General features: G+C 45.4%; 1 protein-coding gene across 5 annotated transcripts in view; it reads right to left on the reverse strand.

The window, feature by feature from the left end:
* Window positions 1–3,468: 3,468 nt before the first annotated feature.
* Window positions 3,469–24,728, reverse strand: part of PLEKHD1 (pleckstrin homology and coiled-coil domain containing D1) — a 36,423-nt gene continuing 15,163 nt past the window's right edge. For 2 of the 5 annotated variants that reach the window (XM_068946166.1, XM_009689884.2), the window contains 12 exons: window positions 23,619–23,712; window positions 22,568–22,657; window positions 21,935–22,011; window positions 18,588–18,679; window positions 15,137–15,189; window positions 13,555–13,649; window positions 12,511–12,604; window positions 10,980–11,158; window positions 10,081–10,213; window positions 8,721–8,865; window positions 6,561–6,710; window positions 5,641–5,935 (listed from right to left, as the gene is read on the reverse strand). In XM_068946166.1, coding sequence (XP_068802267.1) covers window positions 5,775–5,935; window positions 6,561–6,710; window positions 8,721–8,865; window positions 10,081–10,213; window positions 10,980–11,158; window positions 12,511–12,604; window positions 13,555–13,649; window positions 15,137–15,189; window positions 18,588–18,679; window positions 21,935–22,011; window positions 22,568–22,657; window positions 23,619–23,712 — 1,363 coding nt within the window. In that variant the 3' untranslated portion in view covers window positions 5,641–5,774. Of the gene's footprint in view, window positions 5,936–6,485; window positions 6,711–8,720; window positions 8,866–10,080; window positions 10,214–10,979; window positions 11,159–12,510; window positions 12,605–13,554; window positions 13,650–15,136; window positions 15,190–18,587; window positions 18,680–21,934; window positions 22,012–22,567; window positions 22,658–23,618; window positions 23,713–24,728 lie in introns of all 5 variants that reach the window. The other 3 variants (XM_068946168.1, XM_068946169.1, XM_068946167.1) reach the window with 3 other exon arrangements.

Genomic DNA, 24,728 nt, shown 5'->3' on the forward strand with positions numbered 1-24,728 from the left:
TATTGCCCAGGAGCAGTAAAGGGGGGAGAAGGAAAAGGGACCTTAAGCTTCAGTCCCTTTTCTCAGAGCACCTGGGACTGGAGTCTGGGACCTGAGCAGGCAAGTTTTATCTCACTGCTCACTGAAAGCACACTAGCTGAGAAATAGGACAGCTGTCTTTTGCTTGTTGAGGTATGCATGCCGCAGCCCAGGTATCTTTTTATAAATATGCTAATCCACTATCAGAAGTGCTTCAGCTTGTAGGCACTTCTGCCGCACTCCTACCTTTCAGTTCTGTTCCTGGTGAAGCCTCCTGCTTGTCTCCTGCCCACTTGCAGTAAGCAGGAGGGTCGCACCTCTAGTGGAATCAAGAAAGGAAAGGAAAAAATGAAAGCAGCAGCTTTTCCCAAGGAAGTTACAGTCTCTTCTCTCAGCTAACCTTTGCAATAAGCCTACCCCTGTATCTTGCTAGATGAGCCACAGCATTCCCACCTTCCTGCAATATGGTTTTAATTCCCCTCACTGCCACACATGCTGCTGAGAGATCAGCGAATCTAGCTAGCAGTGCAACCTGCCTCGGTCATGCGGTGCCCTTGAGTACTCGTGAACCTTGTTGAAGACGGAGCTTGGCTGTACATGTTCCAGCACGACCCAACATCTCTGCTGCCACATTAACATTGCCCTTGGCCTGCTCAGGGCTGTGCGCTAACATGAGCCTCCTATTTGTACTTTTATGAAGGTTTAGAGAGCTAAGTACCTTTTTCTGTGCTGGGCCTAATCCCTTTGTGGTGAGCCATTTTTCTCAAACCCACCATAAACAGGTTGTTTTCAAGCCCCCTTGTTAAAGTGGAGCTGTTAAAATTATTTATTCCTGTTTTGTAGAGCTTAAAACAAAGACGACAACCTGTTTTCCTCATGCCAAAAGAACAGGGGCTGACGTCTCCTGGAGGCAGCAGCTGATGTATGGAGAAAACAGGAGCTTTCTCCTGACCTACAGGATTAACAGTGTAGAAACCAACAGCAGGAACAGATCTAGGAAAGGACCTGCTCCTCTGCTCTTGGGTGTTTTCCATGGAGAGATTCGAGGCAGGGATGTAGTCAGGAAGAACTCAAGGCAAGCAGAGTTTACTTATTTTTTTAGGCAATACAAAGTTCGCGCTTTTCATAATAGAGCAGAAAACACTCAATCCTGATGTGCTGCTTATTGCAACACCTCTGACCTAGCAAAGGGTCCCTTTGCTAATCCCACAAAATGGGCCTTCATATTTTTTCTCCCTCTGTGCCAGAGGGAGAGTGCCAGAACTACCATTACTGAAAAAGAAACGTCAGTTCCAGCACTACTGCTAAGTCTCATATTTCCTCCTGAAGGCAAAGAGAGCGGACAGGATTCACAGACTTGACTGAACCCTAAGGTGGGCCTTTTCCCCATTTTGTCTCTCGAGTTAAGCCTAAAGTCAGAAGTAAATAAATTACTTAATACAGAAGAGGAGATGTAACCTCAGTGGGCAGAACACCACCACAGGTTGTTCAACAAACATGTAGCCAGGAAAGCTTTGAATTGCAAATGGTTGGTAGTTGGCATGGAAATATCCCATGTGGTTGCTGAGCTTACAGTCTAGCCTGGCCCAGCTCTTGGTGCCTGTCACGCTGCCAGGTGTGACCCAGCATTGCTGCTCTCGGGCTACTCACTACAGCTGATTCCTCATGTTTCCCGTTCATAGCCACGCTCGTAGACACTAAACGGATAACAAGTCTTGTGTGGACTAGGTGCAACATTGCAGCATTATCCTTGTGTCAAGTATGTCAGCTAGAAGGTGCTAAAAATAATAGCATCCTTAGCCATCACACTGGCAGAACAGGGCATGAACTTTCCACGTCAACTGTAGTACCTGCCTGAAGCGAAGCCTTGCACAAAACTTTCAGTGCAGCCACCTTCCTGACAACAAAACTTCTCCCTACTGGAAACAGGAGCCACTGTCTGTCCCTTCAGTAACTACAGCAAGCGACTGCATGAAAAAGCATTTAAAACAGACTGTTTCTGTGAAAGACCATCATCTTATCTAACACTGACGACTGACACACTAACTTCCTAAGTTGAAAGCCTGATTGCCTACCATCTTGAGCTTAAAAAAAAACCATGCTCTAGAGCTGAAAATTGCTACCAGCCTGTGTTGTGTCATGCACAGCAACACATACGTAACACACACCAGCAACCATTTATCCTTTATTACTGACTTCTGATCCTGAGGGCAGTTTCCATTTCTTCTTCACTTCCTCTGCTTTAGAAGCAGCAAATACTGGAGGCAGCTGGGATGGAGCCGCCTCCTTTTCTATCATTTACTTCCATGCAATTGCAAAGCCTTAGGGGAGCCAGCACCAGAGCTGCCAAACCCCATCCAAGGAGCAGGAACCACTCTCCTACATCAGGGAGAGAAACAGGCCAGAGGCTTAATGCATCTTCTGCTGACACCAAAATTAACCCCTGAAATAACCTTAGGGGGAGCCACTGTTCACACTGTGGAAAAGCAAACAGAAGAGAATTAGCAAGCTCCACATTTAGCAGCATTTGCAAAATGTTTTAAGGCATATCTGAAGGGGACAACTGGAAAAGTCTCCAGAGGGCCAAGAAACTCATAGCTGACAGGCACAAGGCACAGATAACGGAAAAAGGGTCACAGGCTTTTCAGAGCCCATCTAGCTCTTCTGCAGTTTCTAAGGAGAAATCTCTTAAAGGTGCAAACTATCCTATATGATCTCCTACCCTTGGACATAAGGGAACAATTTAGGCAATTCTCCTCAAGGCAGGGGGTTCTCATCCCCTTCCAAGTTTTCTCTGTAGGAGAAAACGATCTGGCCCAGGATTACAAATGGAGCGTATTTGAGCAGATATGGGTTGCTCCCTCAGCCATCTCCCTGTTACTGCTTTGTATTAAAAATACACAGATGAACATAACATCTAAATCAATGCTTCTCTGTCTTTTTGAGCAGAATAAGGAGAGCATCACACAGCGAAGAGGCTTCAGCACACAGGCCCAGCTCGGTGCTGACTCTGCCAGGGAGCTGACAGGGTCTGGGCCAGTAGATCCCTTTGCAGGACCCATACGTGCAGTAACGAAGGACTGAGTCCAGCACACTGCCACATACAGCTTAGGGCATGGCTCGGGGATAGCCCACTGACTCCAGGTAAGCAAGGGAGAGATGATTTCTTTACATTTGATACATCCTGGCTTTAACTTTATGGACAGTTTAAAGTGGAGATAGGCTTGGTGTGGTAAATAAAGGAAGCAGAAGTGGGCGGCAAAGGAGAAAGCACTTTACGTACAGTCCTTTCAGAGGTGACGTTCAGCATGTAACACAACCACCACCCAGTGAAGCCGAAGAAGCGCGCAGGCAGTAAATGAATTTGTCACAACAGTTTCTCTTAACTCCTGCAGGAACAATTGGGTATCAGTTCAGGAACAGTGTATCAAAAATACAGGAATTCACTCTAGTGTCAGTGTAACTTTTATTTATTTATTGCTATCAATATGCACAGTAAAGGAAGAGCCCGTATGGCTATCTCCTGAGTACAATACTTCTATAAATCTGATATTGTGGCATTTGATGGTAACAGATTCACAAGTCACAAGGTGATTTTTCTTAACTGCCTAAATTACAGATGCGCTCCCTGACTGTACTTGTTTTCTGTCCCTTCCAGTATTACATAATAAAGATCTTGTAACTGGAAAATAACCAGAGATGTTGATAGGAAGGTGTAAAGGGGAAAACGGGCTCTAGATGGTTTTCTAATAGCTATTTAGCCCTGTAGGAGCAAAATTTCCTTGTGACGTTCTAGCAGGAAGACATGAGTGAGAAACACAGAAGGATCAGGAGTGTTAAAGAAGAGATGCAAATTTTCCTTTTCCTACTGCATCCTTTGTCATTACAAAATGTCAGCCTTTAGCGCTTTGGTTACTTAAAACATCCCGTTGCCTGGCAGAAGGATATCAGTCAGTAACTGATTGAAGCGAACAGTAACGCACAGGCCACGCCGCACGCACCCGCCGGGGGCTCTCGGCATGCTCTTCGGGGCAGCGCACCCTCCCCGAATGCTCCTCCACCTACCTCTCCCCTGGCCGCCAGCTCAGGGCCCCCCTTCCCAGTCTCATCCCCAATTCCTCCCAGAAACAGCACTGGAGTGGTAGGAAGTGACAGAGGTGGCAAGAAGCCAAAGCCTGAGGCTGGACAGCGTCATAGTCTGCATGGGTGGCTAAGCAGCCACCCCAGTGTCACTTGCCACAGAGGGTATATGCAATACCCAGGGGCATTAGTGAGGCATGCAGCCCCCAAAGCCCCAGTAAATCTGCACTGAAGATCCCCTGAGCCCTACCTGTGCCTCTACTGCTAACTTGGTCACCTTTGTATCTTTTATACCTTTGCTTCCCAATTTATGCCTCAGGGATAACAGTGTCACTCTACTGATGCTCAGTAGAGTTTGTCACTGTGTAAGCACTAAACAGTGCTGTTACTATGACACGGACAATTAATAGCCAGCTACTTGCTTAAAGAAGGTGGGAGAGGCTGTAAGGTTTGCACAACAAAATGATTCCTCTTTTGTAACATACAAGATAACCACAAGCAGAGCAAATCCTCCCCTGCAGTAACCATGTGGTGAGCACTCGGAAATGGATGGACGCCAGCTACGAGCCTCCCTCCAAATAAGCTGTGCACAGTGCCTCTCCTGTTCCAGCCCGACTATTGCTCAGCTTGCCAGAGGTCCAAGTTTGATCAGGATGGCCTGGGCTGCCATTAAGAGGATTGGTAGGGAGCAGTACCAAGCCCGGGACATGGGCTGTTTACCGCAGCACACACAGAGGTGGCTTCCCACTCCTCCACAGCTGTACTGCCTCACAGCTTGCTGTGGACAACGTTTAATTCTCAAAGTAGCCGTGGGTTTCACCCACCTGTCCCAAAGCTGGTTTTCCAGAGGAGATGAGGAAGCCATCAGAGCTGAATCAAAGGCTTCTCCACCCTGTGTCTGTCGGTAGGTAACGCCTTCTCCACACAGCGCTGCTCCTCCTCTGGCAGTGACACAGCCAGCTGCCCCGGTGTGGGAAGGCACAGGCAGTCTGCATCAAAGCAGTTGAGTTACCTAAAAGCTCTTCTCCTCATATGATCCTTCTGTGAGCCAAATTCACAGCATCATCAGGTTGTCTCCATCTTGCACTGCTATCATTTGCTTGAAACACTGTTGCATCAGGAGGTTGTCTTGTGTTTGATATCATTGATGTGCTTGGGAGGCTGGGACTGCTGCGGTCTTCAGGAAAGGTGCTCCTGTAAAGTGCTGATAATTGGAGCTGTGCAACACGCCACTCCTTAGAGAGGATCAGGCAGAGCAGATAAGCTGTGCCTAACAGGGGTGGTTACACTACTTGGACCATAGGCTAATAAAGGGGTTTCTCAGAAGAACTTGTGTTTGGCAGACAAACTAGATAGCATAGAAAGCACCTCTTCCTTTCCTAAGGTCTGTGGTTCACTTTAACACTGACTGTGGTATCTTGGCAAAACATAGCCTAACATAAGCAGCTGAAGCAAATGGGTGTGATCAGGAGTGAATGGCAGAGCAGGCCTGCCAGGCTACAGGGAGCGTTCAAACTAAAGCAAAGCCACTGTCTACTGAGGGAACTGCCTACACACAACTTTCCCTCGCTTTCCTCACCAAATGGTAAATCTCCTTTCCGACCCTAGTGCCAAATGACTTAATTTTTGCAGAGCTGAATGGCAAGTTGAGATCAGAAGCCCTCTCCCAACAGTTGTCACTTTTCATCCCCTGAGGCAGAATCTTTTTGTGACCTCATGATTTGATAGAGAGTTTCCCGGAAGTGCTGGTCCTGGCTCAGTCTTTTGGCTGCTTCCTTCAGCTCCTGAATGCTATCAGCTTCTGCCTGGGAAAAGATGAAGGACTGGGACTGCTTCACTGAAACGAGAGCAGCACAGAAAGGTCAACGCTCCAAAGAGGAGACACATACTCAAACTCAAGACAAAGTTTTAGAGCACCCAAGCCATGCAGTCAGCACATCTGAGGGCTTGGCAAGGGACAAGCTAACCATTGCTCTCAAACAGCTTCACATTACTGATTTCAGAGGAGGAAAAGGCTGACAGCATGGAAATACGTCTTTCCTCTTTACAGCTGCCTCTGAAGTAAAGTTTCTTGTAGAAGCTGATCTAAACTTGAAGTTTGCCTGCTTTGAGCACTGCACTGGACTACATAAGGCCCAGATGTTCCTTTCAACCAAAATCAGTCTATGACTCTATGATTAAGCAGTCAGAGGAAATCAGCTTTAAGCACATGTTTATGCTGGGGCATAAACACATCCCAGCAGTTAATGCATACCTTTCTGCATACATGAAGAGAGAGGCAACTAGTATGCACTCAATGCCTGCTCTCTGGACACAGAAGCAACAAGTTTTTCTTTCTGTAGCTCTATGGTACTGCTAAGGAACAAAAATGTATACCAATTGCAGACCTTACTGCTCTTTCAGCCCCATCTGCACATCTCTGCTCCTGCTGGATATAAAGGAAGAAGCAGCCCAACACCTACAGTCATTCCATGAAGCACTAGCTCTCCGGCGGTGAAGGCGGCAGCTTTTTATGCGTCGAGTGGCAGCCTTATGGATGTACACGGAGTTCTTCATGATCACGGGCATCTTGGCCTCCAGCTCGGCATTGCGGATGCACTCTTCAAAGAACTCTGAGGAGAGGACAAGAGTGGTAACAGCAGAGATGCTTCAAGCAATGAATCAGTTACCCGGGGTTGCCATTGTTGATGGGCTGAGCTAGGAAATGACATTTGATATTTCCCTACAACTTCTTCACAAACAACAACCCACAAAGCTCCAGAATATCACCACGATGATCAAGTTCGGAATCACAGAAACCTCTAGTACCCAACACATGGATGCATACTCAAATTATGGAAAGAATGGCAGTCACCCATTCCCCCTCAGCCATTCCCACAACTGATTCAGTAGCCAAAGCCAAGTTACTCTTCTCTGACATTAGAATAAGTCTTCTCTTCAACTCTCTAGAAACTGAGTATGCTGAAGCTGTCTTATTGGTGCTTTCTTTCAAGGAACTCTAAAGTCAGTCAAATCTGGACCTATCTGGAAAAGGATGGGTTAGCAGCACTGGCATGGATGAGCACACCCCAACCATATAGGGCCAGGGATTTCTTCATACCCATAGCATATACAAACATAACATGCTCCAATTAAAGCCCCATTTCCAAACTCTAATAACTATATTCTGCCCCGATCTGCCCCAGTCCTTTCTTATCCTTCACCCACTTCCCTCGTATGGTCTAACCAACATATATAACCAACACAGCCTTTGTTGTCTTGCTTTCCTCTCTGATCCCTGCCTGTAGCGGGTCCCTTGCTGTTTAGAGGGCTCACACATCTCAGCTCTGGTGTGAAAACACAGGGTAGAGCTGCAGCAATTACTTGGAAGGGCTGAGCTGTGTGGAAGATGCTATTTGTGCTGGGGATGATGTTAAATATCCCTCACTTTCTCCAGCGTTCTGCTCATCAGCACATCTTTAATCTTTACAATCCCCCAAAATCTATGACCAGAAATGAGTGTCAGAAGATGTTCAGTGCCAGAAGTTAGCTGCAGGTAAAAATTCTGTGCAGGTAAAAATTCAGCTCTGCCAAAGCATTGAGCTCAATGAGTCCATTTTAACCCTGTTTCCTTATCCTGGCTCTGAGCCAGCGTAATGAAGTTCAGAATCATGCCCTTGGCCTCAGTTTAGGAATCTGATTTAGAAACCACCGAATAATGATTATTTCATATATGTGTGTGTGTGTGTGTGTGTGTGTGTGTGTGTGTACATGAGTATGTGTGTGTGTGTGTGTGTGTGTGTGTATATCAGTCAGTGCTTCAGAATTCTACATGACTTTAATTTTTCTATAACAGCCCAAGACATCTACGTTTCACTGAAATGAATGCTGTGTAGATACAGCATCTCTCTAACAGCTTCCACCTACACTGTACTTGAAGATAGCAAAAGAGTAAAATTTCATCTAAAGCTGCAAATATCAGTTCCAAAACCCGACTCAAAGCCAGATTCTAGGGTAATGCCCCATCTTAAAAGAAAGAAAAAAAAAGAAAAAAAAAAAGCAGAATTTCAGCAATAAGCCATGGGAAACCTTAGGTTCACATCTCACCTGCCAGCTGCAGTTGTCTCACCATGGCAATGCTAGGCCAATGCAGTGATTCAACTCTGAGTCAGAGTCCAAGCTTCACTAGGCTCAGTCACCTACCAACACGTTGCTACAGCAACCACAGTGCTTCTTTAACCACTGATGTTCTAGCAACGAAGGCTGAGAGAAAAGATTGTCTTGAGGAGAATCAAAGGATTCTCACAACTCAGACCTATTCAGTCTTCACAGCTCTGCCACAGCTTTCCTGTTTGACCTTTTGGAAAGTATTTACTCATCTGCACCTCTAGTTTTGTTTTCCATTAAACAAGCAAGGCTGGAGTAATGACGACCATTCTCAAAGGAGTGCAAAACACCAAGTGTCTATGTAGCACGTTTGGACTCCTCAAAGGGAAGGCATGATGGAGGTACAAAGTGTTGGAGCATGCACTAGGTGCAGCCTTGCTAATTTAGAAACTCCTTTTTGTGTCTGGGAAGATGAGTAGTAATGGTTCCTCTCCTAGGACTTGTTCATCAATAGAGAAGACAGATGACTGACTTACTTCTCAAGTTACTGACATCTGCTTTCATTTTCTCCTCTTTCTCCTGGTTGCGATCCAGAGAATTTAAGCTTTGCTCCAAGCTCTGCAGTGCTTCCTCAGCTTCCCTCAGTCTCTTCTCCAGATCCATGCGCACTTTCACCTCAGCCTGAGGAAGAGAAAGAAAATAAGTATTCCTGAAAAACAGCTTGTATAACATAAGCTTCCTGCTGATTCACAAGGTCTGTAAGGGACCCAACAAAGCAGATAATATGAAAAGACAATAATAAGGGAAAACAACAGAAACAAAATATGAAAATACAAAAGTTGTTTCTCATGTTTTCAGACAGAATCTAAACTTGATGTTGAGCTTGTTTTAGTAATTCTCCTTTACTCTGACTTCCAGTTTCATTGCTGCCCCTCACTATATGAGCCACGTGGAATCAGAGATGATAATTCAGCACATGAATTTGTACTCAATCAAGTGTTTGTAGCTGAGCAAGAATAAGAGGAAATCTTTCTGGCTGAGGCAGACTTGAGATAAAAGGCAGTGAATTCCCACATAGGGTTGTGCAGTATTTAGAATCAGATCGTTTAGGAAACAGTACAGTGGTAGTTTAGCCTATCTGAGTAACGAGTATAGCTTAGGTTAGCTTAACTTTAGTTAGGCCAAGTGGAAGGTTACAGGACAAGAAAATCTTGGAGGTGCGGTTTTTTTGACCAAAATAAATAAATAAATAAATAAATTTTAAAAAAGATGTTGAGAGTCAAACAGCCAATAATACGCATAACTTTTACCTTGTTTGGATTAAAATAAAATAGCATGACTATGTCCAATTACCTTTGCATAGATTATTGAGGTATTTTCCGTTACTGGGATAACGAAAGAAAGGGCTGGCACCCTGCCTGTGTTCCGTTTTTGAACCCAAGGTTACGCAGAGGTTCTCATCTATGGATGGCCAAATTGAGATGTTCAGACTGATTCACTGAACATCAGTGAGATAAGGAAGGTTTCTGCCCTATTCTATAATTTACATATTAAATGTTTCCTTGAAATATTCTTTATTCTTGATTGCACCTACCTGTTCTCTTTTACTTTTTTTCCATCTTCAGATGATGCTTTCACAGTAACAAATGTAAAGAATTTTACTGAACAAGTTATTCAGCCATTAGAATGAGAAAATAAATGACAGTGCTACATAGGTATGACATAGTAACCTCATGTGTTACCATGAAATGAAACGTAGCAGAAGATTGGGGACCATAGAATGAAAAAAAAAAAAATAAAAACAAGTCTCTCCCGCTTCATGGAGGATGAACTGGAAGGGAAAGGGAGGGAAGTCAGGGCCTATGGACAGTGATTTGTGACATGTGTGTGTGATACCTTGAGGTCTCTCTCTGTTTGCTGCTTTTCTGCAGTCAGCTCTGAGAGCGAGTGCTGCAGTGCTTGTGACTGGGAAGAATAAAACTCCCGCTCCCGCTCCAGGGCTCGGGACCGCTCCTCGTTCTCCTTCATCCTAGAGCACAGCACAGCAAAGGAAGATCACCATTCCCACCCCAGCACTACTCACAGGAAGCAAGGGGCTCGATATCTTCATGGACTATGCTTAACTACCTGGTTAGCCTCAGCAAAGAGTCACTAAGGGGACGGTTTCCTCAGAATTATCTGTGTTTCACATCAGTAATGCGGGCATTGCTAGAGAAAGAGCCAGGCGGACAGTTCTTGAAAGGGATATTCTCAACCCCCAGAACAAGTCCATGAGCACTAAACGCTTCCTGTGGACAAGTCCAGGAGCACCAAACGGATTCCTGTGCCTCAGCCCTGATATGAAAGGAGCAGGCTCCAGTGCCAGCAGGTTCAGCTGCCCTGCCTCACTCTGCCTATCTTCTTTGAAGTGTTCATAACCTGAATCCCTGCCACAGGAATCAGATAGGCCTCCAGGCTTGTTCTGCACTAGCAGCCAAAAAGCCAAGATGGCCACGTCATTTGTCACAAGAGAGCTAGACCAGGGTAACATTGGCCTCTTCCCTTTATCACGCTCATGAATTAAAATTATAAAGGACCTCACATGTGCTCGTCTCAGGTAAACGGGTGAAAAGTTTGCACGTGATCCTAGTTGTAAGACTGGACATATCTAGCCATGCCCCTTCCAATTGCTTTACATCTTTAAGGGAGGGAGGGAGGGACAATTTATTTTCCCATGACCCCTTTCCCACTGTAAGGCAGCCTGTTTCATACCCCTGTCCCGGGCACCCTTCTAAGAGCCGCTGCCCTCACTTCACCTCTTCTCTGCCAGGAGTTTCTCCTCCAGAAGTTGCTGCATCTTCTCTTCAATTTGTTGCAGGCTGCAATGCAGCCCCCAGCTGGGGCTTTGTTCTTTGCTGGGACTGGTTGGAGGTGGGAGCTGACTTTCATTCTCTTCCAGCATCTCCAGCGTTCGCTGCTTTTCCACCGAGAGCTCCTCAAGGAAGGAGGAATAAAGACTGTGAGCACCAACCAGGTCTAAAATTTCTGCTCCTGTTCCTGCCTAGCTCTTCCCTACTGAGTCCCTCCATCCTTAAATCCATACTCCTCACTCAGGTTAAAAACAACAACAACTAAATCTAGTTTTCCCTTCCTACCTGCCTCTCTCTGAGATCAAACTTCCACCATAGCTTTTGCTTATGCAGGTGAGCAGGCATAAGTCTTTGACATAATATGCTAGTAAGGACCCAACTTCGGAAATGCAGGCTTGTGCTTCGCTAGTGCATCCCTCATGCAGGCTTCCTTGCCTTTCCAATTTTCTCTTCAGGTCTTTCCTCACCTCGCTCTTAAGAGTGAGCTAGAAGCATTCCCTCTGTGGAGCTTCTGGCTACAGGGCGATAGGACATGCACTGTTTTCCTGTGAAATGCTAATATATTGTGTAACTAAAACATGCGTGTTCCTTCCAAAAACTTCCCAGTTCTTTTTGCACATGGATAACTGTGAGCAATGAGATTTCAGAGGAACATCAGCAATAAATTTTTGGACCAACCCGCAGGATTTGACAAGAGCATTAAGGGCGAGACTGAGGCTTCAGCAGTCCAGTTGTGGGAAATGTCTCTTTTAAATGTATGTCATTTTTGAAATTTCCACACAAGTTCCACCATCAGAGTGATGCCAGGGAAAGAAAGGGTTTAATATGTCAGCACTCTGCTTCCTAAATTCCCATGAGGTACCTGATTCTCTGGGAACCATATTCAGTTCTGTGAACAAGCAATGCCTCCCTGCTGCTCTAATTTCCACCAGGGCAATAGCTTTGGGAGCTGCAGCTCAAAAACATCAGAGAGCTACCGCAGCATCATAACCACGCTGGTTGGAAAGGACATCTGGGAGCCTCTAGTCCACCTTCTGTTCAGAGTAGGCTCGTCAACAAAAGAAAATGAGGTCAGCTGTGGCTTTGCATAGTCAAGTCCTGAAAACCTTTCAGGATGAAGATTCCACAACTTCTCCTGGTGCCTGTTTGACCCCCACCTCCACCTGGTAAAAATTTTTTCCCTGACATGCAGCCTGAGCTTCCCAAGCTGCAGCTTATGGTTATTACCCTACATCATGCCCTCTGGCACTGCTAAGACGACTTTAGTTCTGTTGAGCTCCTTGATACCTCTAGCCCTTTTCTGAAGGGGATTTTGCCCTTCATATCTGCTACTGAATGAATCAGTTAATCTGCACAGGATTCTGACACTAGCAAATTTGAGATTCATTCCATACGACAGCATTGCTTTCAGCCCTGCTCACTTCTCAGGGATTCTTCCCAAAACGCTGTCACCCAGAAGAGAAAAGTGGTCACTCACCTCCAGGGTTTTCTGCAAAGACTGTGTCAGGCTTCGCAACTCTTTCTTTTCTTCTTCCACTCCTTTAAGGGAGTGGGCTGTGAGCTCTAGCTCCCTAAAGAAGCAAAATTGGTGATAGCTATTGGAGGGGAACAGTAGCCACACAAACTGCACAGGCTGTGGATTTTGAATGCAGGACCTGCTACCAGCGGTTTGTACAGACAGCCATCAAGACTCAGAAATCCCAGGCAGAAGCGTGCCAGAAAACACTGTGCCTTGAACATACTACAGGTGTCCAGGAACTTAACTGTGCTTCCTGCCATTAAATCAAACACAACTGTTAGTGTGTTTCTTAAGCAAGGTCCAAGGTTACAACTGGAAGAGCTCAGATAGGGTACTTTTCTGTAAGCAGGTATATTTCTACCAGAACAAAAGCAGTTTACAAATCCCACCAGTTTTTCTGAGATATCATTTAGGAAAAAAAAAGGAAAAAGAGGGCAATGGCAGAACATGCCCTTTCAACATTTAGAGCAAAACATTTGAATCTTTCCATTTCTAAAAACATTTGTTGTTTGTATTTTGGAGAGTAAAACTTAAAAATACAAAATGATTCTCAGTGAGACAACTTTCACATCCACCCAGTGTCATTCAGCTGATTCCCAAGCAATCGTGCAAAACTATATTCAGATGTCTGGAGCCAATCATGGCTCACGAGAAGAGCAAGAAAGCTGCCCCTCTGAAATACCCTTCTTTAACACCTGTCTGTTGCCATGCTACCCAGACTAATCTGGGGTTTGCTCCTGTCCCAGTCCCCTTGGAAAGGAGATTGCTGGAGTCCTAAATACAAAATGAAACTAAGCTGCATTCTATCGGTCACACAACCGATCGCAAGTGCTGGTGAACAGATCTCAGCCACTTCTGTTTCGGCCAGTATTGCATTTGTCCCCTTCCTGCATACACAAAACATGTGTTTTACCCACTTTTTTGGTTCACAGCCACACCAGTGCTTCTATCCAGCGTGGGAGTTCCTGTCCTTTTCCTGCCCTGTCCAGTTTCCTCCCTTACCGTCTGATTTGTTCCTGCTCCAGCCGCAGTTCCCGTACCACCTCTTCAAACTGGTGCTTCTCTGCTTCCAGTATCTGGTTTAGACGCTCAAGTTCCTGGAGACAAGGAGGAGAGGAAAGTACCCTGCTGATATGTTTAAAGTTGGAGTGGCTTTCCTTTTGATAACACCTGTGACTTCTAATATGCACTTTGTAGACCACTATATCTGATTTCTCCACATTTTTCTCCAGAGGCAATTAGAAGGGATGGAAGGTTAGTTAAGGATTTACAGACACTGAGTAGTCCCAGCCAGGCTATCAGGCATCTGGGAATCCCAGACATGACCCCTGCACAGATCAGCTGTGCAGCACATGTACAAAATGCCCAAAGCCTCCTAGGAAAGTTGGACTCAGTGTGCACTACTACCCCAGGCATCCACATGTGCAGACACAGAAAGCCTGGACAGACACACGACAACCCCCCTCAAGCTAGCCTGGCCCCATCTGCTCTTTGCAGGCAAAGAAGATACTGTGACCAGCTTTGTAAGAGCAGAGATTTATCCCAGGGTCTTTGGACAAGAACACTTTCCTCCTTGCGTTTGTGGGTTATGCCGCAGCCTACACCACCAGAAAGGGATGTCTCACTGTAAAGAGAGAAGTAGCTTAGCCCTAAAGAAGTGGCCAGGCCATCTTTGGACTTTAGCTCTGCAGGAAACTAAACAGGAAAAACGTAAGCCTGAGAAGCCTAGATAAGCACTGTCGTCTTTTGCCAAACAGGGGTGACGGTCACTATGGATTAACTGGTGAAGAGAGTATGGGGCAGTCCGCAAGACTGTAATGGGGTGTTCTACATCTGTGCAGGTTTTCCTACAGTATAATAGGACATCCCGCCTGCAAAGTTATGTTGCAGTAACATTATAAGGCTGATATAAAAACTGGTAAAGATTTGGCTCCAAGGTATAGGAGAACGAGCTAGATTTCCAATATTAAGTAAATATAATATAGCTCAGAAAACAATAATAAGCTTGGTAAAACAGGTATGATAGTCATATCTAAGGGAGCACTCCCTTGGGGCTTTCCCTAATTCAATATGTATTTTAAGAACCAGCAACATTGCTTTTTTGCTCCTTGCTTCTCATGATGGGGTTTCTACTCTAGAATATCATGTCTGGGGTTTTTTTGTTTGTTGGTTGGTTGGTCTGGGGTTTTGTTTGTTTTACTGTTTAGGCAGACAACTTTGTTGCCACAGTCTTTTTGAATCTACCAAATAAAAAGCATTAAATTCATCCCACTGAATGTGAACTTAATCCAATCTACTTCCCTTGTCCTTGTGGAGACATAATCAGGTAAAGGGTGCAAATAGCATGCTCCAATGAAAGGGCCTGGAAAGGTGAGCAGGGATACACCTCCAGGACCCATCCCATGGCATGACTTTTATTCTTCTCTTCACCCATGGAGAACCCAAAGAGTGGCTGAAGACTCCCTTTGCTCCCCAAGCTCCTGCCCCCAATCCCAGGGTGCCCTCAAACCAACAGCTCCTAACTCCCAGGTCCACCTCTTGGAAGGTGAAGGGATTTGGCTTGGAATTGGTGAGGGACACTCACCTCTTTTTGCTCCCTCTGCAGACAGAGTTCTTCTGTTTCTTCCATCAGCTTATCTGCAAACACACGCATACAAAGGCAAAATGCAAAGAAAAGCAATTTATACCCTGGGAACGTTTATGAGCATGAAGCACAGACTGTTTGGAGCTTGAACATGCAGTATTCCCTATTGCTCTGTGTATATCTGTCTGGGAGGCTACAAAGGCTAAAATGAGACTAATGGGATATTCTGTAAACTCTCTCCTGTGAAATAACTGAATAAAGTAAACAACTGCATTACAGCATACTCTGTCTAAGGTTTTCTCCCAAGATTTTCAAAGCGCATTAGCAAACCAACCTTCACCATCTTCCAGGTGAGTTAGGAAAACATCCTTATCCCTGCTTCACACGTGAGGAAGCCAAGGCACAGAAAGGTTAAGTGGATGCACAAGGTTGCACACTGCTTAGTGGCCAGTCAGGAGCTCTCACGCAGTTCAGGGCTCTGTCCTTCCCTCCCAGCACATCACGCTCTCCTCCAGCCCTTGGGACATCACTGCTAGCTCCCTAGTGCTACATTCGGATATCCCAGACACACCTAACCCTCACTGCCCTCGGTGCTCTCTCATGATCACAGCTCTCTCACTGCTAGGAGACTGGGTCTTCCAACTTCCCCTCTAGAGTCAATGGAGGCCTCCAAAGCATCTCCAAAAACTCTGCTGAATGTGTGGGGAGCTGTTGCTCATATGAACAGAGGTCTCACTTCACTAAAACTCACTAGATGTATTAGATCATTACTAAATCTTGCTTTACTAATTATCAGGAAGAGAAGAGCTTTGCCTGGAAAGGCAAAGGCTGGTATGGCCCTTGATGAAACATACAAAGTAGACTGACAGATGGGTGATTTACATTTGATAAGGAAGGTATCTGGGATTTTTATCAAGTTGTAAGGTAAAAAGCATCGTAATCTGCTAGAGGAAATATGCTTTAATCAACTGGAAAAAAGTAGTTTTGACAGGACACAGAGCATACTGTGCAATGTTAAGTAAAGACAAAATTATAATTACGTTATTGTGACATAAACGTAAGAGGAGTTGTGCTAAGTCAATAGAAGATGGTACCGTTGGTTTGCTGTAGGGCCACACATCCTATGAATGAACAAATAAGCTACATTATACGGTTTGGAGATTTAAATAAGGTGTTAAATAGTTCTTAGGAGCTATTCCCCACAGTGAAGTCTTGAAGGTTGTTGCTCCTCGTTTCAATTACACCGGTGTTACGAGTAAAGCTTGCTTGTTAAAATTGACTTTGATTTTAGTGATAAGAGTGGATAGCTTGTATTTTGTTTTTTTTTTTTTTTAACTGTGCAAACACAAGTTCCTATAATAGCTTTGTGCATGACTATGGGGAGGATGAACCTAACATATTTAAACAAAACTGACTACAAATGGACTAGATACAGTTACAGAGCCTGGAAAAATCAACCCCCTAGCCTAGCTACCTACCTTTTAGCTGAAGTCAGGAACCGTCACCATCAGTTGCTCATTTCCATGGAAAACACATGCCTACCATCAACTCCATTCTGGTGCTTACTCTGTGATCTGATATACCCTCTCTGTGCTGCGCACCAACCTTAAACAGCAACGCTCTGTAGTCATGGTGCCTGTCCCCAGTATTTGGTCCCCTTAGTCATCTTTCAGCGTTGGAAGCTTAAGAGGAAACCAGATAAGTAATAGAATTTTTTATTATTAGCTCTTCCTAAAAGCTCTCCCAGAGTTACTGTCAGCCCATGAGGAGTCCTGGGGTAGGGAAATAAACTGAGATGAGTTCCTCTTAGCTAAGCCTGGTTAACTCAGTTCTGTCACCCGGCCTCTGGGCAAGCACAGACCTTGTGATTGAGTCTTGCCCATGTCAGATGGGGAGGATGCTGACCTCAAAACTTGACTACAGGAGGGACACAGATCACTGAGTGTGAGGCTAATAATAAGGCAGAAGCCTCAGCAGTTATAAAGGAATAAATAGATAATAGCTGTCAAAGGAAAGTAACCGACTGTGACAGTTCACCAGTTGTGAATATTCTTGTCATAGACAAAGAACACAGTGAAATATATAACATATATATAGCTCCTATTTGCCATGGAAGGCGCATTCCTCTATTCCTCCATCAGCTTGAATTTATCAGACTGGGGCCCTGAGCTCTGCAGTCTGCTCTGTTAGTTGCATAAGAAATGGTTTGGCAAAACTTTCCTGTTTTCAGTCTTTTCACCTATCTCTCCTGGTCCTCCACTCAGCACTTCTTGTCTCTTTACTTGTGAAGCATGGACTGTTCCTCCCCACATCAAATGTGAGTCTACGCATCAGCTCACACATGTAAATGGCATTGAGATGGTCAGACTGAGCACACATGGATACTTAATTATGACCACTGTTAAAAGTGACACCATATATTGAGATCATCCTTGACCAGCATGGACACAGAAATGCAAAGGTTTTCAAGATTACTCCAGTGGCCTGATGATTAGGAGGATACCAGGAGCTACTGCTTAAGAAGTCACCATCTGGAAGCACTCAAAGGTACTGCTAGCTGGTTTAAAGCGGGTGATGGTCCAGGCAAAATCACTGTGCTCACCCGTACACCCATCAACCACTGGGCTAAAAGGAATCTTAAGTAGAGCATTCCCCAAGTTGGGCATAATTTAGGGGGCATCTGGATTAAACAGGCTGCTCACCCTTGGCTCTTGCAACAGGCAGTGTGGAGAGAGACAGCAGGAGCTCCTGAGGCAGTCAGAGCACCCAAGGTACCGCTCTCCAGAGGCTGGCTCTCAAGTAGGGAGTTGGACTGGATGGCCTCCTGAGGTTTCTTCCAACCTAAATTATCCTACAGTCACCTGGAGTAACTGTTCTCTCTCTTCATTGTCCACAGAGAGAGTGGTGGTAAATTGACACCCCAAATGAGCCCGTATAAACGCTCCTATTTTCAACATGAATAGCGTGGGCGAATGCAGGCAAAGACCAAGAATAAAATCCATCTAGGGAAGGAAAATCTGTGTACAAAAAAAAGCTGTGACCAGCCTGAGAAATACCACTCCTGTGTGATTCAGAGTCACAGAGGTACCAGCTGTTTGCCTGGCAGGCAGCTCCCTGGGAACTAAAAGCTGAAATCGGCACATCCAAACTTCCCAAAAGCAACAGTTGTACAGTCCGTCCATCAGGAGCTACAGGATTACAACATGCTGGCCAAGAAACATACTTCCTTTCATACTCCACGCCGACGTCCATCCATATCTTACGCTGTAACATTCACTTATGTTTTGACTCCCTTTAAAACCTGATTTTCAACTGCTGGCTATTCAAAGCCTTCATCCAGTAAAAATCATCAATAAAAACCCATATTTGCTTGGCTTGACCATACTGGCAATTCCAGAAAAGCAAATGGCTATTTTGAGTTTTGTGGCTTTTGGAAATAAGAGTTTCCTACCTAAGTACTCCTGTTTCTCCTTGGCCAGCTGAAGTCCTTGGGCTTCCAGGCTCTCGATCATTGCTTCTCCCAGCTGGGCGTTCTTCCATGTCCTAGGGAAAGTAGGCACAAAGCAGGCAATAAAAGAAAGCTAAAACTCTCGCAGAGACAAGTATGGGGCCTAGAAGTATTTCAGCCTAGAAATCTACCAAATAATTCAAACACAGAGACTCTCTGTGATGTCAGTGATGCTCTGATTTTTTCCCCTGAACACACACACGACTTAGAGAAATTTCCCTGACACTTGGGAAAGAGAGATTTTCCAGGAGCTGCACATCACCACAGTACAGCTATTCAAATATTTCTCTGGTGTTTTGGAGACTGGGTTCTCCAGGCCAACCCTGTGCAGCCACCAACTGCAACAGGATGTACCTGGAACCCATTACATGGATGCGGACAGACAGTTAAGAACCAGATTTTAGCTTCTAACTTGGCTAACTTCCCATGATGCATCCCACCTGCCAACTGCATCTCCTTCTCCAGCCTTTCCAATATTTTGCTCTATTACAGCCATTCTTCCCCTTTAAATATTAACCCTTTATTGACTTCTTCCCAGAGTCTTCAGCCTTTCTGGTATCCATTATCTATCTACCCTGGAACCAACTAGGAATCACTTCCCAGCTAAACTAGTAAGGCACCGCGATTTGGTGTCTTGCCCTTCACTGTCTGTTAAGTGCATCTCTCTGCCTAAACAATGAAGAATCATAAATAAAAGCCAAATGAGATGCTGACAGGTAAGGAGAGTTAAGGGAAATGGGCATGTTAAAAAAGTACCTTGCATGACTGTAGCACTATCAGCCAGAAGATCTCAAGGTCCCTTGCAAATATTATGAAACTAAGCTACAAAAGTGTTCTGTGGGGCAGATACCCATTACTGGTCAAGTTGATGGACAGGGCAGGCTTTAATATGAGATTAAATAGCCAAGGACAAACAAATCAAAAACAGAACTGGAAATGAAGTTTGCTGCTCACCTCTATTCTTGATCCATTAGAAAACAATCTCTACATCATAAAATATATAAAATGCATGCATAAAGTGCATCCCAGTCTAGTTATACAGATGCATATACAGGAACAGCAATTGCTGCCCAGAATTTGTTAAATCATACAAACCTTAAGGGACCTTATGAATTTTAAATACATGTAAAACTTCCGGTATCCGGCCTCTTTGCGAGCCCCTAAGTTGTAGTTTTTCAGAAAGAATAGTTTAAATCATAAGCTAACAACCTCCTACAAAACAAATTCAAGGCAGCCTGTACTTTCTCTCTTAAAAATAAATAAATAAATAAATGCCAAATATATTAACACAAATTACCCCAAGGACCAGATAGCTCACAATTCCAGCAGCCAAAGTACTGTCTTGTGTTCTTTGCAAGCACATGGGTTTCTTTTCAACTAATGAGAGTCTAGGATATTTCTAAAATGCAGAGGAAATTAGAACACTAATTAAAAAGGTGATGTTTTGCCCGCAGGTAGACCTCTTCAACCTGAGTGAGAGCGTGTGGGTGTGAGTGTGTGTTTTCCCTGTAAAGTGCCCTGATACAGGATGAATCTGATCCCAGAGAAGCCAACAGCAAGCAACACAAGTGGGCGTTTTGAACATCAGGGCTGGAAATTGGAGCAAGGACTAGAAAAGGGCTGGCTCTGTGAAACAGGCAGCCACCCAGGGCTTCCTTGTGAGAACCCTTCCTGGGCTGTGCAGCCATACTCTCTCCCTCTGCACTCAAAAGAGAGATCATTGCCCAGGGCAAGAATTTGGGGACCAAACTTGACACTGATGCAAGCAAGTGCAAGCCTGTGCTATTCAAGGAGAACCTCTGGATTACTCATGGGCTAAAACTGGACCCTCCTCTCCTGTACAAACCAAGCCTGCTCAAACTGAGCCGGTGACAGAGCCCTGCCTTGGGCCATGTGTCCCTTGCACTTCGTCCTGCCAAACCCAAGCAGCCCCCGACTGCGGCACTTGGGGATCTAACGCCCTGCTCGCTCTCCCATGAAGCTTTAATTGATAGCTCTGTGGCACAGCCCATATCGCACCATGGAGATAACGGAGTTTGCTCCAGCGCCAGAACCAGGCTCACCGCAGCAGCACAGAGCTTGGCCTGGGGTTGGTTTCCCATGCCCACGATCCTGTCCTCAGTCTGCTTTGCTAGCCCTTCGTTTGGCCCTTCTCAGCCCTGCACTTAGCTGGGGCTCAGAAGACAGTGTGGTTACAAGCCACAGTTTACCCTCACACTCTTGCTGCAGCTGGCACAGGCTGAGCGGCCCACAGCGACAATATAACCAATATGCCAGCGCAAGAGAAAACCAGGACTGGCAGGATCTCCTCCCCGCTTGGCCAAGTTCAGGATGTGAGAGGCAAGGCAGGAAGGGAGAGAAGCCCCTGACACGCACCTACATGACAAAGAACCTGCCATAAGACTGTGTTCCCCATTAATTATAAATGAACATTTCCAGGTTCAGCTGGAATGAACAGAGATACCTCCTTTACCATGCATACATGTGTTGCACATGCTGGTATTACAACCTAAAATTGCCTGAAAGAGCAAGTTTCTTCTCCACAGTCACAAGAGATCAGATACACTGTTATGCTGCTGGGAAAGGCAGGCCAAAGAGCTTATCACTTTTAAGTCTCATAGCTGAATACTAGGCCCTATCAGCTCTGCAAGTTTCTACCTGGCTTGGGAAAGTCAAATCCCTTTTCAAGTCTTTCCTCTTTCTGCATCTGCAGAGACTTGGGAAGAGCCTGCTCTAGTTTTGCAGCACAGCTGCTCTTTTGAGTGTCAGGCTCTTGAGCGCTGAGAGACTGCAGGCCTGGTGAACTTCAAACCTCTCCAATACTCCCAGCAGACAATAAGCTTGCTATCCGTACACATGCAGCAACCCAACTCTCTTACCCCTCTTGGATAGGCTGGAAATGCTGCGCTAACATCCCCTCTGCTGGGATTTAGCCAGCCTCCTCATTTCAGGAGGCCAAATTCTGCTGCTCACATGTGGCCTGAGCACCCTGGGATCTGGGGAGAAGGGGTTCACACCCCACTGGGGCATAGCCACCTCAGCACTTGCAGAGCACAGCCAGGAGTTGGTGGTGTGATGAAAAATCATTCCAACAGAGGATGCTTTGTGTCAGTTTTACAGTGTTCAGGTTTAGTGGAAGGACAGATCCAGGGGGCAAAGAAGGGTCTCACTAGTCTCGGGAAGCCTCTCTGCTTTCCCATAGACCTCCCTGTCAAACTTTGTCTTCTTTATCCCTTATACATCTACAGAACAAATCAAAGGAAAAAAAAAAATGAAATAAAGGAGCTTACACTTTTCCAGATTCCTGTAGCATCTCCAGCCACTGACCCTGCTCAAACTCCGATTCAGCTGCTAGAACAATATTACCCTGGGGAGGGCAGAACAAACAGAACAAAACATAAAAACAGATGAGAGAGTCTGGTGCCTGTACATGCCTATGTGCACCCAGGATGCAAACTGGACACAGCTATCACAGCTGGGAGGAAAGCCTGCCTCTCCCACAAACTTCCACCTCTGTGGGAGGCATCACATGGGAGTAAATATGACTAAGCCCTACCCCACATTATTGTTTGGAAGGAGATTCACACAGCAGGTGGCCCTGACAGGAATAAAATGATAGGGAAGGAATGAATCAGGGCCTGGAAAGAGTTGAGGAGGGCTCTCAAACATCTCTCCACTGGTTTGCTAATATCCCAAGTCCTGCAGCCAAAAGGAGCTAGTTTCCGTGTTGGTAGTCAAAGCAGGACTGGTAGCAAAGCCATGAGGGGACTTGGGATACTAAACTGCCCTTTCTCAGGATGGTCTGCCCAGAGAGGTTTGGCATATATTGGTGGGGTGGGAAGGAATTGCCAATCCAGCCCTGCTCACCAACAATAAGTGCCTTTTTTTTTTTTTTTTTGAGAAGAAGAGAAGAGTCTACCTACGTGGAAGTCTTCATGAGAGATCTTTATGGCATAAGGCATGCTGGGCTCTTCTTTGGGTTCCACGATGCAGCCTCCCAGAGGTATGACACCCTGGGGACAAACCAGAGCACTTCAGTCAGTCAGTAATACTTACCAAGTGTAACCAGTAACACCTGATCAGGAACTGAACTTTCACCCTTGGACAGTTCTGGGCCACTGCCCTGCCACAGAAATCCCAGGAAGGCTGGGAATTGTACTCGATTCTTGAAAAGCAGAAGCACTCCTGCCATCAGGAGACCTTGCTGCAGTATCTGAAAGGGGATAAAGATGGCTCTCCTCCATTCAGCTTGGAGGGAAGGCTGCTAGCTGGGACATGGAAATGGGAACTCTTTTATCAAGAAGGAGGTGATCTCCCCATAGGTGGTGACATGGCATCAGCCATACAGATTTACATCACTCATGTTAACATAGGAGAGAGGTGCACCCTTACAGTCACCAGCAAGTGAACACCCCACATACACAGCGTTGATGAAGGGGCAGTTGGCTGCCCCTAACCAGGCTGGATGAAATCAAAACCTTTGGAAGCACACATGCTTCATCAGCCTCTAGTGACTGCAGGCTACAGAGCATAAAAGCAGACTCAGAGCAAAGCCACTCTGCGAGAGCTCGGAGGCAGAGCTATAGAGGCTGCTTCTCGGTGCCAAGCACATGCGCCTTAGTAGGCAGCTTGCTCATGAGTGTGAGCACAGGTTAGGAACAACTAGCAATCGTCAAAGCAGTAAAGCACTGCCACTGGCTTTGTCACCAGTTAGTCTCATAGCCACAGCATTAGCCAATTAGGAAATCAGGCAAGTCAGGGGATAAGCCTACTATTGGGTAAAAAGTATGTAATAGAGCTATGTGCTTGATGAGGCAGTGAAGAGCCTGAAAGAGGTACTGGCCTGATCCCACTCTTTTGAGGCTTCCCTGATCTGTGAGGAGAGCAAGACTTCCTTTTCTTCACTTGCTAGGCCTGTGAAAAAACAGCTAGAAACAGAATAACCTTCCACTCTCCCCTGCAGACTCTGCTCACCTTGGGGTGGATATTGAAGTATTTATTGCTTTCAAAACTCTTTTTCTCACTCTCAGCGTAGTAGAGCAGGAAACTTTCCTTAATGATGAAGAACCTTTAAGAGGAAAAAAAAAATCCTGCTAGAATAGACTTCTTGGTTCATCACAGCACAAGAAAATCTCCACCTAACTAAAGCTGCTTTCTGAGCAGAAGGGTTTATTATTCCCATCGACATTTAAGGTGAGGTGCCTCACTTCAAAGCCAAGTGCTAAATGTTTAACTACTAAGTTGAAGTGCTTTGCGCTTCCAGTTTACCACAGCATGCATGCACCACTGTCGAAGACAAAGCGTAGTACCATCTACTCACAGGGGAACTACACAGTGATCTGTGCCCAAGAGAGGATCACAGCTCCAGTGTTTTGGCATCTTGACTAGCGGGTGCTCAGTCTGGACTATGTGTTGGATTCAATCTATTGGAAGAGAGCTGCTCCGTTTCTTAAGGATCTTTCTCACATGAGCTAAAGGCAACTAAAATATTTTTGCAATCCACACTCTGCCACCCTCCTTCCTCTCACCCCTTGCCAGCCCACAGCCAAAAGGCCAGTGTTCCCACTGTACACTGAATCATACAACAAGGAGGGTCACAGGTGAGCATCTCCAAGGGACTCTCAAGGGAAAAGATTTGGCATAATAGCTCTCAGAAGCAGAAGTAAATTTCAGAGATATTTTTAAGCTGAGCTCCTGGCAAAGCTTCCTCTCATTGACCTCTGGAAATACAAAGGAAATTGAATTTTTTTTGATAGGCATCACATTAACAATGTGCCTTGTTCTGCTCAGTTAACCTTAGATATGCTCTGATAAACACTCTATAGTAGCCACAAAATATCACAGCTGCTGTAAACCAAACCTCTAATTTACTGCAGCATGTCCTCAAAATTGTGAGTAAATGAACACATTTTGGATGTTCAAAAAACCCCTGGGAGAGTCCCTTTTCCTCTAATGAAATTAAGGTTGTATTTACCCTGCAGGCAGTGGAACAGGGGAAAGATATCTGATTTAGCTGAAACTAGGTCTAAATATCAGCAGCATTAAAAAATGCTGAAAAGTAGTAACTTTTCTGAAAAACTAACT

This window comes from Struthio camelus, chromosome 5 (genome assembly GCF_040807025.1).
Source record: "Struthio camelus isolate bStrCam1 chromosome 5, bStrCam1.hap1, whole genome shotgun sequence".
Taxonomy (NCBI): Eukaryota; Metazoa; Chordata; class Aves; order Struthioniformes; family Struthionidae; genus Struthio; species Struthio camelus.